This window comes from Pelobates fuscus, chromosome 3 (assembly GCF_036172605.1).
Source record: "Pelobates fuscus isolate aPelFus1 chromosome 3, aPelFus1.pri, whole genome shotgun sequence".
NCBI lineage: Eukaryota > Metazoa > Chordata > Amphibia > Anura > Pelobatidae > Pelobates > Pelobates fuscus.
In genome coordinates, this window is record NC_086319.1 from 233,422,956 (window position 1) to 233,438,757 (window position 15,802).

Genomic DNA, 15,802 nt, shown 5'->3' on the forward strand with positions numbered 1-15,802 from the left:
GCTGGGTCAGGCCTGCCCACTCTCCTCCCTTGTCGACCTCAGCCAGCGGGGGAGACCTAAGGCGCATGAGCGGCAATGGCCACGCTCGCATTAGACCTACCCATAGGAAAGCATTATTCAATGCTTTCCTATGGGGATACCGGCGATGCTGAAGGTCCTCATGTATAGCGTGAGGGCAACCAGCGTCGTTTAAAACACTTTTCATGTTCTAAGAACACTGAAGTCCCTCTATTGGCTATCTGATAGACTGCAATAATTACCCTTGCAGGGTAAAGGTTGGTGGGAGTTGGCACCAAAACCACTCCAAATGGGCAGAAGTGGCCTGGATGCCTGGAGTGTCCCTTTAAGTTTTCATTTTGCTATTCACAAAAATTCACTGCTTAGTGAATAATCCACGAAGCCATATGTTGCATACCTGAATGTTTTGCACAAGAAGGATATAAGAATGTATGCTTTGTGATGTTTGCTTATAAGGTAACCAAGCCTGTATTTGCAATGCTAATAATTACCTTGTAAAGCACTTTCAACATAATTACGTCCTCGCTGTACTATTTTATTCTTCCAAGAAGTAATCAGATAAAGTAAGAATGACTGATATCTTGTGTATATCCACTTTTTATGGATACACTATTTATTTATTTATTTATTTATTTATTTGCTGAATTTTTTTTTTTTTTATGGATGTTATCAAACTTTTCCAGGAAATTAGAGACATTCAGCAAATACGTACACAATATTAGTACGACTGATGGATCACAGGTAGTAGATTATGCATTATATTTTGTTAATTACATTATGTATAAAGGAATATTGGGTATATTACTGGTAATGCAAATGTGACAATTAAAGTATGACTCAGATAAAAGCAAGTGTTTTTATTTGTTACACTGATTGTTATGCACTAAAGTGAGAATTCAACTTAAATTTTAAATTTAAGGTCAGATTTGCTAAAATGAAAGCATTGCTGACATTTCGGCTATTTTGATCTTAAATTTGAAAGTTGTGTTTTTTTTTGTTTTTTTTAAAGTATTCTCCTAACTTGGGTATAACATGGGTATTCACTAAACATTGTCTAAGTCAGAAGCTATTCTTCTAGTTTGGCTATTTTCAACTAACAAAATCTAATTCACTTTGGATTCTCACTTTAGTGAATAACCCTGTTATACTTAAACGGACTCTATAGTCACCAAAGTAACTTTAGCTTTATTAAGCAATGTTTGTATAAATGATTATGCACCTGCAGTCTCACTGCTCAATTCTCTGCCATTTAGGAGTTAAATCACTTTGCTGGTGCAGCCCTGGTCACACCTCCCTGCATGTGACTTGCACAGCCTTCCTAATCACTTCCTGTAGAGATACCTAATGTTTAAACTTCCTTTATTGCACATTCTGTTTAATTTAGTATTTCTTATGTCCTGCCTTTTAATAGCCTTCTAGACACTGCAGGAGTCTCCTGCGTGTGATTAAAGTTTATTTTACAGAGTAGGAGAGAAAAGCTTCTAAAGCAAGTTAACATCTGATAAATACAACCATTTTTTTAATGCAGGCTGTGTGAGCACAGCAATTGAAGGTGTGACTATGGCCACATAAACAGAAACAAAAGTTATTTAATTGAGCAGTGAGACTGCAGAGGCATGATCTATATGCCCTAAGTGCTTAATTAAGCTAATTAATTTAATTAAGCTAAAGTTGTTTAGATGCCTAGTATTCGTCTAACTTGGGTATAACAGGGTTATTAACTAAAGTGAGAATTCAAAGTGCGTTCATAGTGAAATTGGGGTTTTTGTGCTAAATTGGCTATTGTGGCCTTAAATATGGAATGTACTTTGAATTCTCATTTTAGTGAATAATCTATTTAGATTCAAACCAGGTTTATATGATGTTTTGATTTGCTGCTGAAATATTTTACTCTGAATTTTGCCAAAATTCAGTAAAAAATATTGGGGGAAAAAGGATTCCTCTTGGGCTGTTTATTTAGTAAAGGAATTGATTATGCATCCTCTGTTGTGGATGTTCAAGGAGATAAAATGCCCGCCTGTGCATGACAGAACATGTAACTGTTAACAGATGGAATTGCTATACTTCTGTCATAACTGTGTACTAAGACCCAACATGCAGTACTTAAGTTAACAGCTAAACTAAAGTAGACCTGAATAGTAAAGTGTATTACTGGGCCTTAGAGTGGCTGGACTTAATGCTAAATAGAATTGTATGAGACAAGCCAAGATCAGGGACACAGAATGAGACGAGGAGTGATAAGACAAGGCAAGGTCAAGGGATACAGAAAGAAGAATAGTCTTAAACAAGCCAAGGTCAGAATATTCAATGATATAAACAAGATAAACACTCTCTGATAACCATAATATGGACAGCGTATAGAGTAACATGTATTGAGGGTATATATAGCTCTAGGTGGGCAGAGATTGGTTGATTACACCTATATGATATCATGACATGGCCCTACCATGACCACACCCTCACACAACTTCTTAAATTTAAAGGAATGCTATAGAACATGTATTTCTGAACCTATAGTTAAAAACCCCATCTAGCCAGCCTGACTCCCCTCGCCCCCCTAAATATAGTAAAATCATACATTTATTGCAGTCTGCTGCTGCTGGCTCTGCTCCTGATCTGCCTGCTTGGCTGAGATCATACATGTGGTGTTCTCAGCCAATCCAAAGCTTTCCCATAGGAAAGCCTTGGTTTGGCTGAGACTGTCAAGGAGGAAGATCAGGGAAAGAGCCACCACAAGATAAACACAGCCCTGGCCAATTAGCATCTCCTTATAGACAGGGGCGTCCTTGATAAGCACACAATGCAACCTAAATACACATACACTCACACTGCAGTCCCTAGATGCACACGCACACACTTTACAGGCCCTCTCAGCACACACACAATCTCAAAAGCTCCTGTACGTGAGCATGTGCTCACACTACAGCCCCTAGTTACACATAGTACACCATAAACAGACTCCTATATACACATACACGCAGTGGTGGAACTACAGGCAGTGCTAATGTTGCGGTTACACTGGGGCCCATCGAGTGGCCCGTGCACTTAGGGCCACCCCACGGGCATGTGTCTTCAAGTGCCCTAAACAATTTTTGCACCGGGGCCATCTCTACGTTAGTTTTGCCACTGTGCAGCAGCTTCCCTGGCACACAAGTTCTGCCCCTACATGGAAGATCACCTCCCCATACGCAAGCTCCACCCCAACATGAAGCTCCGCCCCCACTCTCTAGCAGAGGACCTTGCTGGAGAAAGAGGCCTCTCAGTTCTCCCACAGCCAAAGCCTCCAGTGCCAGGTAGGCTTCCAATACTTAGCACGACAGAGTGATCTTGTATGTGTATGTGCCTGCTACCAAGTGAGCTTGTCTGTGTGTCAGTGAGCTTATCTGTAGTGAGCTTGTGTGTGTTCAGTGAACTTGTCTGTTGTAAACATGTGTGCCAGTGAGCTTGTGTGTCAGGGAGCTTCTCTGTAGTGAGCATGTGTGTTAGTGAGCTTGTCTCTAGTGAGCTTATGTGTGTCAGTGAACTTGCCTGTAGGGAGCGTGTATGTGTATCAGTGAGCTTGTCTGTAGTGAGCTTGTGTGTGTGTCAGTGAGCTTGTCTGTAGTGAGATTGTGTGTGTCAGTGAACTTGTGTGTGTATCAGTAAGCTTGTCTGTAGTGAAATTGTGTGGGTGTCAATGAGCTTGTCTGTAATAAGCGTGTGTATCAGTGAGCTTGTTCCTGCTTTAATTATTCCTGCTCGACTTGGCAGAGGGCTGACAAATCCCAGGTGCCAGGGCAAAATTTCTAGTCGCCATGGTGACCTGGCGCCTGTGTATGTACGGTATATATATTTAATGTTCAAGTAGAGATTGTAGCCGTATTAGTCCAATAAAAAAGGTATTACAAGATACAAATCTTATCTGTTTTTTACATATTATGTACTCACACACATATATACACGTTTTATATCTCCCCCCCTACTTTTGTCCCTGGCCTCTCATGTGCCCCCCCATCTAAATATGAATCCTGGAGACGCCATATAGAGATGCATTGAATCAATGAGCTCTATGAGGAATGTTCAGGATCTCCATGTAAGTGGTGCAGCACTGTCCCAGGAAGCACCTCTAGTAGCCATATGAGGAGTGGCCAGTGGAGGTATCCCTAGGCTGTAATCTTTTTTCTGAACAATGTTTACTACAAAAAGCCTGAAGGTAATGATTATACTCACCAGAACAAATATAATAAGCTGTGGTTGTCCTGGTGACTTTAGTGTCCCTTTAAAGTGTCCTTCTTTGTCCATTTGAAATATTGGGAGGAATGTATACATGTTGGGTATCATTGTACTGGAGTATTCAAAATGCAAATTCAGAATGTATTTACATTAGTGGGACCACACATAATTTGCTTACACCCAAATTTCATTATTATTATACTTTATTTCTTGAAGCACCTACACAAACTATCTTTTTATCTTTTTGTATTGCACATTTTAGCAGTCAGGACTAATTAGTGATTCTATTATGTTTAGTTTTCTTTAGTTGCACTCGTTTTGTAGAAGATATTAAATGTAAAACAATTTTAATTTTTTAAACATTTTCAATATTTAATCATACTTAATGTTGTGTTATGTATACATATAGGGTATCAAAAGAAAGAACCTTTTCTCGTATAACAAATTATATATAGCATGTATGGGTGCACTTAAGCAGAAAGGTTGATATTGTGGTAGAATGAAAGCATGGCAAAAGTGCCAAAAAGCTTTGGTAACTAATGTGTCACATCTCAGAAGAGCCTTGGTTCTTAAGTGGTAAAATCATATTACAAATTCATTAGCTCACTAGTTGGCACTATATTGAAAACACCATCAACAACCAAACAAGAGCTGGTAGTGTTGCCTCAGATATGTACATGGGTTGGTCAGGAACTCCTAATTTGACCCATGTGAACAGTAAAACTATCCCTACTATTAAATATAAAAATCCAAATGCTCCTAGCAATTTAGGGTAAGTAACGTTGAGAAAATAATCATATAATTGAGAAGTATTATTAGAACACACATCAGATCAATCATGGATAAGCAATAGAACAAAACCAAATGGCTCTGTTTCCTTCTCCATCAAAAAAAAGAAAAAGAAAAGTAAAGTGCTGTCATGGAGAACCTGCAAGGTCAAACTGGGCAAAATTGGCATACAATAATAAAACATTACTAAATGGGACACTCTCGGCATCAGTACCACTACAGCTTAATGCAGTGGTTCCGGTGCAAGGATCCTGTCCCTGCAGTCTAATCAAGGCAAATGAAATGCAAAATTTACATTGCTTCCTGAGGCCACCACTAGTGGCTGTCACTCATACAGACACTAGAGGGGCCTCCGGGGGAATCTTTGAGTCAATGCATCTATATAAGGAGATGCATTGCCACACATACACAGTATCCCTCCAATGCTTCCCTGTGGAGCGGTGTTATATTGGATGAGATCATCAGTGATGATGATATCAGCCAGAGACAGAGCTGCAGCCACGGGATATAACGTAAGCAAATCTGCATATTTTATTACTTCTGGGAGGAGGCATAAAACTAAATGGGTAGTATAATACTCTAGTCTTAGGAAGATATTTTAGTATTTCTTTAAAAAGTGTTCCTTTAAAAAAAAGAAAACTAAAAAAAACTAAATATATTACACAACTTGCAGCATGGGTGTCTCTCTCTCTTTTTTAAATATTATTTTGGTCTTTCTAGATCCCATACCAATAACTCAATAACCTGAGTCCATAATTTAATACTTATCATTGATGACTTATTTAGAGCTGATATACTTTCCACCATAAGTCCATAGATATCAAGTGAGTAGGTGGTGCCTTTACAAAGCAGTAGGTTATTTTGTGTTGAATATAGAAATATTGTATTATGAATTATTTATTAATTGGCACTGTTTCTAAGTGTTATTATTTAGGAGCCACCACTGATGCGGCTACGAAGATCCTAAATGAAGTTACACGGCCCATGAGTGCACACATACCAGTTGACAAAATCTGTGAAAGACTCCGGAAAACAGACATTCAGATCTGTGAGCTGAAATATGGTATGTTGCTAGTAATATTCAAAGCATCTTCAGGGGGTTCAGGAAGCCCACTCATACTAAAAAAAAAAAAGCAAAGCAATATACTGTGCACAAAAATGTTATATAGTTACTACTTCTTCCTCTTCTTCTTCCTCACAGACATACACACTCATTTATTCACTGTAACACACACACACACACACACACACTCATATTCACCAAAACACACATTCGCCAAAAGACACATATACACACCGACAGACACCGGCATTCACACTTACTGACAGACATTGACAGAAATGCATACACACTTACTGACAGACACACATTGACAGAAATGCATACACACTCACTGACAGACACACACTGACAGAAATGCATACACACTCACTGACAGATGCACACTCACTCAGTGTCAGACACACACTGAGACACACATATACTAACTGACAGATACACACTGACAAACACACATATACACTCACTGACAGACATATAAACACTCACTGACAGACATATATACACTCACTGACAGACATATATACACTCAGTGTCAGACACACATATTCACTGACAGACACACACTGACAAACATACACATTCACTGACAGACACACACTCTCAGTGACAGACACGCATACACACTGACAAACACATATACACTCTCACTGACAAACACACCTACACTCTCACTGACAAACAGACCTACACACTCACTGACAAAAACATATACACTCTCAGTGACACACACACACAATTTTTATTTTTAAAGTTTAATCCACCCAGCCTCCCTACCTTTGGGAGTGCTGGAGTGGATTCTTCCCTGGGGTCCAGTGGGGCTGGCTGCAGATAGGCGGGTAGGCACAGTGGAGGTGGGCGGTGATGGAGCTCTGATCTTCCTGCTCAGCTCCCTCGTGTGCCTCTCAGTGATGCCAGGGCCGGAGTGATATACACACTACACCCCATGCACTCATTCATGCCGCCCTCTGAAGTCCTGAGCGCACTACCGCGCATGCGCGCGGTGTGCGCGGCCACGAGCAGAGGTGACTGACATCTCAGCTCGCGGTCTTTGCCCGTCCCCCTCCTCTGCTGACAGGCTGGAGAGAGAAGGCGCGCACACAGTGCCTTCTCTCTCCTGCACACGTCAGACGTATTTTAATATGTCTGACGTGTACAGGGCCTTTTTAGGGCCCTGCATGATAGGAAGTCCCTCTGGTGGCCGTCTGAGTGAGGTATTCCTATCAATCAATGTAAACACTGTATTTTCTCTGAAAATACAGTGTTTACATTAGATTGCCTGCAGGGAGCTATAGATCTCACCTGAACAAATACATTAAGCTGTAGTTGTTCAGGTGACTATAGTGTCCCTTTAAAAAATCAAGCTACTTCCACACTGAATGTGTAATTATCCACAAACACGCAAGCCCATGAAATACAAAGTTTAAAACAGTGGAGCGCTTATATATTAACCCAGTATTATGTTGTGCACCAATAAAATATTGTAACACTTAACTGGGATCTTTCAATTAGTATATTGGTATCTTCCGTACCTTAAAAGAGAAATTGCATATAGTGTAATATTGTTATTGTTATAAGAGTTTAAGGGAGAAAAATTGGAAAACTCACATATTCCAGAGCTATGATGACCTAGCTCTGGTATGGAATGCTTGTTCCGTTATGGGCGACCTCCCCCCTCTTTATTCCAGCACTGGTGTATGTCCAACGTTACCTCCCAATAAAAGACAATATATATAGTGATGGTCCACTAAAAATGAGTTACAGCTTATTACAAGTAGGAGTATACTCACAAGTGTAGAGCCTATTTCCTGGCTCAGTAAAACAGCTTAGTGTAGTTTGGGACTACACACTCATCTGTGTAGATGCAGGAGACTCAAATAGGTATAAAAGTATTACTTTATTATAAAAAACAATAAAAGTGTAAAAATACTAATACCAAATATAAGAAATAGTCTATCAATAAAGAAACGCGTTTCACTGTTCAATTTGGCTTCCTCAGTCTTCTAGTTGTGACTTCATGGGTCTCCGCTATTTAAATGTTTTTCTGCCCATTGGAGTGGTCTGGGTGCCAACTGGGTCCCACTACCCTTAACCCTGCAAGTGAAATTATTGCAGTTAACTCCACCTCTAGTGGCTGTGTACTAGACAGCCACTAGAGGGCACTTCCATGTCTCTAGCACAGATTTGTGTGCTAGAGCGTCGCTGGACGTCCTCATGCTGTGTGAGGACCTCCAGCGTCGCTCAATTCCCCATAGGAAAGCATTGAAAAGCATTTTCAATGCTTTCCTATGGGAAGCTCTAATGCCGGGGATTGGGAGGTGGGAGGGAGAGGGGACCTGCAGTGCCAGGAAAACAGATTGCATGCATCCACTACCCTCTTAGTAAAGTAATACTTCCTGATATTATTTTTAAACCTTTGCCCCTCTAATTTAAGACTATGTCCTCTTGTTGTGGAAGTTTTTCTTCTTTAAATATAATCTCCTCCTTTACTGTGTTGATTTTTTTTACTGTGCTGATTTATGCTAGCATTTCCTGCTTCTCTATTACATTGTCTGCCTGCCTTTAGGTCATTACTCCTATATCCCTTTCCTCAGATGTTGAGGTTAGTAGGGTATCAAATATTCTGTACTCTGCCCTTGGGTTTTTACGCCCAATATGCATTATCTTACATTTACCCACATTAAATGTCAGTTGCCACAAATTTTTGTATCATCAGCAAAAAGACATACATTACCATCAAGACCTTCTGCAATATCACTAATAAAAATATTAAAGAGAATGGCTCCAAGTACAGATCACTGAGGTACCCCACTGGTAACTTCGAATATACTCTGTAGACTGCAAACCTCTGTTACCTGTCATTCAGCCACTGCCTAACCCATTTGACAATATTGGAATCCAAACTTAAAGATTGCAGTTTATTGATGAGCCTTCTATGTGGAACAGTGTCAAATGCCTTACTGAAATCTAGGTAAGCAATGTCTACTGCACCACCCTGACCTATCACTTTAGTTACCCAATCAAAAAAATCAATAAGATTAGTTTGGCATGATCTCCCTGAAGTAAACCCGTGTTGTCTCTGATCTCAAAATCCATGTGATTTTAGATGTTCAACAGTTCTGTTCTTTAACATGGTTTCCATCACTTTCCCCACTACTGAAGTAAGGCTTACTGGCCTATAGTTGCCCGACTCCTCCCTACTAACTTTCTTGTGAATGGGTACAACATTAGCTAATTTCCAATCTTCTGGGACTACTCCTGTTAACAATGATTGGTTAAATAAATCCGTAAATGGTTTTGCTAGTACACCACCAAGTTCTTTTAACCCCTTAAGGACCAAACTTCTGGAATAAAAGGGAATCATGACATGTCACACATATCATGTGTCCTTAAGGGGTTAATAACTTTGGGTGTATCCCCTCAGGCCCTATCAACTTATTTGTCTTTACTCTGGAGAGTTTAAATAAAAAACTGCAACTAGAGATCCGAGACCTACAAAAGCAGAACCAAGCCCGCACAAATTAAAATCTTCCCTAAGCTTAAAGTCCTTTAAGAGATCCCTCTCTACATACTTGAAAACAGAATGTACCTGTCATTGTTGATTATATATTTCCTATCTGTTCTATGTTAAATTTTGTATATGTTGTATATTAATATTGTATTTGTATTTTATTGTACACTAACTGTAACAATGCAATGATTTGTGGACCCAGGACATACTTGAAAACGAGAGAAATCTCAATGTATCTTTCCTGGTAAAATATTTTATAAATAAATAAATAAATAAACGTATGAACGCCGCTTCGTAGTCGTCACCTGCAACTCGCCAGACCCATAACAGTGTGAGGGAAAGGGTAGGAGGCCCTTTTAAAGGGGAACCAAGCCCCTCCCATAAATACAGGCCCAGCCTTAAATAAATGGCACACAATGTCTCTCTTGTTGTTATCATCAGGAATACTCATCCATTGATAGCTTTGATAGATATGCACATATATGGTTAAAGGTGAATGCTCTTAAGATTTTGCTATAGCAATGCTGTAGCATACATAAACATCATATTTGTCATATTCACAGTGGCAGGTCACTAACTGTCACCTTCTCTCCTGACTCCAACTGATTCTCTAATTTTAGTATTTTTTAGCCTCCTGTCATAATGATGCCATGCAAATATAAGAAATAAATATAATCAAACAAAGTTGATGAAGCACTTTCATTTTACATTTATCCTGTTCATACAGAGAAACAATTGGACCTGGAGTCAATGGACCTGGCTAAGATGAAAGTGGCAGACCTTAGGAAGATACTAGATGGATGGGGAGAGACATGTCGAGCCTGCATTGAAAAAACAGACTTTGTGGAGCTTATAAAAGAGTTGGCTCCGAAATATACAGCGGGAAGCCAGAAGGCGGATCTTTAACAATGTGCCAGCCTACTGCAGAATGAATTGTCATTATGAACTGTACTTCCAGAACTTGAATAATTTCTAAAATATTCACAAAATAAACTGAATGTAACAATAGACTGTGCCAAATAAAGTTGAAACAATATGATGGAATTATCACATTTTTCCCCAGGCAGTCTACACTGGATATTTTATAGTAAATTTACTTTTCTTTAGTAATGCTTATTGAACGTGGCATGCTTTGAAACTTGAAATGAGAGGTCCCTGGGATGGAAGGGGAAGCTTGGTTAAAACATTTACTCTCACTTTTCATAAGTAGCCATATAATTGAGGACACTAATAATATATTGCTGGTTGCAAACGTAGCAACAACAAACTGCATTCAACTAACCTAATTGTATATTCCGTCCCCCTAAATACAGTATTACGCACCTGTCACCAGTTCTGCCCCCTCAAAGGATAGAGCCAGAGGTCATCAACTTAATGAATGCTATAGTGCAGTGTTTCCCAACCCAGTCGTCAAGGCACACCTACCAGTCCAGGATTTAAGGATTACCCAGTTTTGTCTTAGGTGTTTTTTCTTTTTTTTTCTAAAAACACCTTAGACAAAACTGGGTAATCCTTAAATCCTGGACTGGTAGATGTGCCTTGAGGACTGGGTTGGGAAACACTGCTATAGTGATCATCACCACCAAGTGCAATTGCAGAAGAATCCTGAACACTCTCAACACTTGTAGTGATCAGCACCTCACAACATAAAGATTTAAGAGGTAAGCCTCCAACACAATAAAACTCAAAATAAATTATATTCCTGCCTCTCCACTTAGGTGGGCATCAAGGTGTGCCTATAATCATTACCTAAAAGTCCTGTAAAAGTATAAACATTTTAAAATCCCTAATACACCATTGGTCAAATGGAAACACTTGTGTTCATTTACATTTTGTCGTCCATTTTTATACATTTATTTATTTGACCAAATGCGGTCTGAGTTAAAGGACCACTCTAGGCACCCAGACCACTTCAGCTTAATGAAGTGGTCTGGGTGCCAGGTCCAGCTAGGGTTAACTAATTGTTTTATAAACATAGCAGTTTCAGAGAAACTGCTATGTTTCTCAATTAGTTAAGCCTTCCCCTTTTTCCTCTAGTGGCTGTCTCACTGACAGCCGCTAGAGGCGCTTGCGTGATTCTCACTGTGAAAATCACAGTGAGAGCACGCAAGCGTCCATAGGAAAGCATTATGAATGCTTTCCTATGTGACCGGCTGAATGCGCGCGCAGCTCTTGCCGCGCGTGCGCATTCAGCCAACGGGGAGGAGAAGAGGCGGATCGGAGGAGGAGAGCAGGAGGAGAGCTCTCCGCCCAGCGCTGGAAAAAGGTAAGATTTAACCCCTTTCCCCTTTCCAGAGCCGGGCGGGAGGGGGTCCCTGAGGGTGGGGGCACCCTCAGGGCACTCTAGTGCCAGGAAAACGAGTATGCTTTCCTGGCACTAGAGTGGTCCTTTAAGATTTTGTTTTTTCATGAATAAATATTGACATTTTATTTTTATTGCCATTTATATAGCCTTAACAAATTCCGTAGCACTTTACAATATTATGAGAGGGGGGGATTTAACTATAAATAGGATTATTACAAGAAAACTTACAGGAACAGTAGGTTGAAGAGGACCCTGCTCAAACGAGCTTACAGTCTGTGGGAGGTGGGGTGTAAAACACATTAGGACAGGAAATAGCAATCAAATAAGGTGGGAATGAAGCAGAGCAGGAGGAGAGAGTAGAGTGCTGCCCTTTGGGAGAGAGCAAGAGACAGGTATGTGAAGTAGAGATTACTCTGGCAGGCCATAAGCTTTCCTAAAGAGATAGATTTTAAGGCACTTCTTAAACGATTGAAGACCAGGGGAGAGTCTGATGGCAGTAGGCAGGCTATTCCATAGGAAGGGAGCCGCCCGCGAGAAGTCCTACAAGAGTGAGTTGGCCGTACGCGTGTGAGCAGCGGACAGGAGAAGGTCACGGGCAGAGTTACAATCCCCACTTATAGGATACATGAAGAGGTGTAAATATCTCAGCAGTATGAGGATGTATATTTTTTAACAATCTGTAATACTGCTGGTGATTTTTTTTATTGTGCGGTCCCTGATGAAGTTCCTGTGTTGAACGCGTTGGACCTATTGCTGCACTTTTATATTTTATCTCTATGGTGTTGTTCCACCTTTTTAAAGAGAAGGAAACAGGAACTGCACTACACATTTGGTGGGACTGTGAGGTAATTAGACCGTACTGGGAGGGCATACACAGCATACTAAAGATGTTATCGGACGCACCCCCTCCCCTGGAAGCGGCAGCAATGCTCCTTCACCACCCCACAGTACCCAGATCCAGATATAAGAAATCCATGACGGTTAGGATACTGAATGTAGCCAAACTGTTACTCCCCCAATACTGGAAGCAAAAGACTACACCCCCGTTAAAGGTATGGTTCGCCCAGATGGAAGAACTTAGGGCAATAGAAGACCTGATCATGACAGCCACAGACAAACCCCAGACTTACGCGGAGATCTGGACACTGTGGCTCCTCGAGACCGCCAAAGACGCCTTTCTAGAGAAGATTAAGGACAGGCCACTTCCCTGTCCTTAATCTTCTCTAGAAAGGCGTCTTTGGCGGTCTCGAGGAGCCACAGTGTCCAGATCTCCGCGTAAGTCTGGGGTTTGTCTGTGGCTGTCATGATCAGGTCTTCTATTGCCCTAAGTTCTTCCATCTGGGCGAACCATACCTTTAACGGGGGTGTAGTCTTTTGCTTCCAGTATTGGGGGAGTAACAGTTTGGCTACATTCAGTATCCTAACCGTCATGGATTTCTTATATCTGGATCTGGGTACTGTGGGGTGGTGAAGGAGCATTGCTGCCGCTTCCAGGGGAGGGGGTGCGTCCGAGAACATCTTTAGTATGCTGTGTATGCCCTCCCAGTACGGTCTAATTACCTCACAGTCCCACCAAATGTGTAGTGCAGTTCCTGTTTCCTTCTCGCACCTCCAGCAGAGGTTAGTGTGTTCTGGGTCTATGTTGTGGAGGAGGTGTGGGGTGCGGTACCAGTTCGTCAGGATTTTAAATGCCGTCTCTTGGGTCTTGCTGTGTGTCGAGCAGTGGTGAGTGAGGTAGCATATCTGCTCCCACTCTACGTCTGTGAACGTTCTGTTCAGTGCCGTTTCCCCTTTCCCCATAAATAGAGGTTTAGTAGTAGGTGTCTCTGTCTGCAGCATTGTGTATAAGAGGGAGACTCCGTGTGGTAGTGGGTCTGGGTTATTGCTTAGTGTCTTGAATGTTGTGCGGTTTCTGGTGAGTGCGGTTCCCTGTGGTAGGGTGTGTACGAAGGCGGAAAGTTGTGCGTGTTTGAAGCTTTGTATGAAAGTGGGTGTCCCGTCCCCCAGCATGTCCGCTAGTGGTTTGCATTTGCCGTTGGTGGTTATGTGGTGTAGTCTCGGGATCGGGGTCTGGAGGATTACCTGAAATGCTTTAGGATCGAGACCCGGCGTGAAGTCAGTGTTGTGTATCAGTGGTGTCAGGGGAGAGGGGTAGGGCGCTAAGTTGTGTGTCCTCGACGCTTTGCGCCATATTTTCAGGGTGAATCTAGTGTATGGGGACATGTCTCGGGTGTCTGGGTCCTTCCTGCCCCAGGGCATGGCTGCTAATGGCATGTTTGCCTCCGATTCTTCCGCCACTTTCCATAGTTTATGGACTCCGCTCTTCGTCCATTCCATCACCCTCAGGAGATGTGTGGGCGTGTGGTATAAGCGGAAGTCCGGCAGTGCTAGGCCCCCATGTCCTTTCATTAGTATGGTGGCTTTCATCCTGGGGCGTCTACCGTCCCAAATGTATGTGATCATAACTGTTTTTAGTGCGGCGAAGAACGCCCCGGGGAGTTTAATGGGGATGGTTTGGAACAAGTATAGTAGGCGTGGGAGGAAATTCATCTTGATGACTTGGACCATCCCGAGCCATGATATGTGCGGGTGTGCCCAGTCCTTCATGTCTTTTTGAAAGGTAGAAAGTGTGGTGGCGAAGTTAGCTTGAAAGAGGTCTTTGCTGTCTTTGGTTAGCCAGGTTCCCAGGTACCTGATCTTTTGGTCAGCCCATTGGAACGGGAAGCTCTGGCGTAGGGGGCCGGCGCGTCTGCTGGGGACGCTGATGTTTAGGATATGGGATTTAGAATAGTTTATTTTTAGGTTAGAGATCTCTCCAAAATCTTTAAAGGCCTGTTGGATGTTGGGCAGGGATATTTCTTGGTTGGTGACGAAGAACAGCAGGTCGTCTGCGAAGGCGGCCACTTTATGGTGGACGTCGCCTGTCGCAATTCCTGTGATGTCACTGTGTCGCTTGATGTGTGTCAGGAATGGTTCTAGGGCTAGGATGAACAGCAGGGGGGATAAGGGGCAACCCTGTCTGGTGCCGTTATGTATTGTAAGTTCGGGGGTCAGCGCTCCGTTTACAAGGACGTGTGCCATTGGTGTTTGGTATAGGGCAGTTATCCATCGCATCATGTGTGTTCCCAGACCTGCGTGTGTCAGGGTGTCGAAGAGATACGTCCAACCAACTCTGTCGAAGGCCTTCTCTGCGTCTGTGGACAGCAGGAGAAGGCCCCCGGTTCCCGCCCCCTTGCCGTGCATGAGGGTGAGTGCTCGGGTAGTGTTGTCTCTAGCTTTGCGGCCCCCCACAAACCCCACCTGATCTGGATGGACCAGTCTGGGGATGTGCGACTGAAGCCGCGTCGCCAGGATCTTTGCAAGGAGTTTAACATCGCAGTTGATGAGGGAGATTGGTCTGTAGTTCCCACATTGTTCCCCGTCTTTGCCCTCTTTGGGGATTATGGTGATGTGGGCCGTCAGGGCTTGCTTGGGGATGCATTGGCCTTCCCTCACCGCGTTGAATGATTCCACTACCGGTGGATAAAAGCTGTCCGCAAAGGTCTTGTAATATTTCAGTGGGAGGCCGTCAGGGCCCAGGCTCTTACCCGGTTTAGTTTGTTTTATCGCCAGTGTCAGCTCTTCTAGCGTTATAGGTTCATCTAGTAGCGATGACGTGTCGCCATCTATAGTCGGGGACGGGTGTGCGTTAAGGTATGTGCGTATTTTGTCTTGCAGTTGTGTTTTCGCCTTCTCTGTGTGTGGTTGCGGTAGGGAATATAGGTCGGCGTAGTATGTCCGTATTGCGGTTAGTATATGGGTCGGGAGGCGGTGGAGTTTGCCGCTTTTGTCTCTGATTCTGTCAATGTATGTGAGCTGTCTTTTTTTAGCTAGCATGTTGGCTAGAAGTTTTCCGCTCTTGTTCCCG

At 42.4% G+C, this 15,802-nt stretch overlaps 1 protein-coding gene across 1 annotated transcript in view; it reads left to right on the forward strand.

Moving 5' to 3' along the window:
• CDNF (cerebral dopamine neurotrophic factor) overlaps window positions 1–10,626 on the forward strand; it is a 33,044-nt gene extending 22,418 nt beyond the window's left edge. Inside the window, exons 3-4 of the mRNA XM_063445449.1 lie at window positions 5,941–6,082; window positions 10,318–10,626. Of these exons, the coding sequence (XP_063301519.1) occupies window positions 5,941–6,082; window positions 10,318–10,496 (321 nt within the window). The 3' untranslated portion in view covers window positions 10,497–10,626. The remainder of the gene's footprint in view (window positions 1–5,940; window positions 6,083–10,317) is intronic.
• Window positions 10,627–15,802: the final 5,176 nt, after the last annotated feature.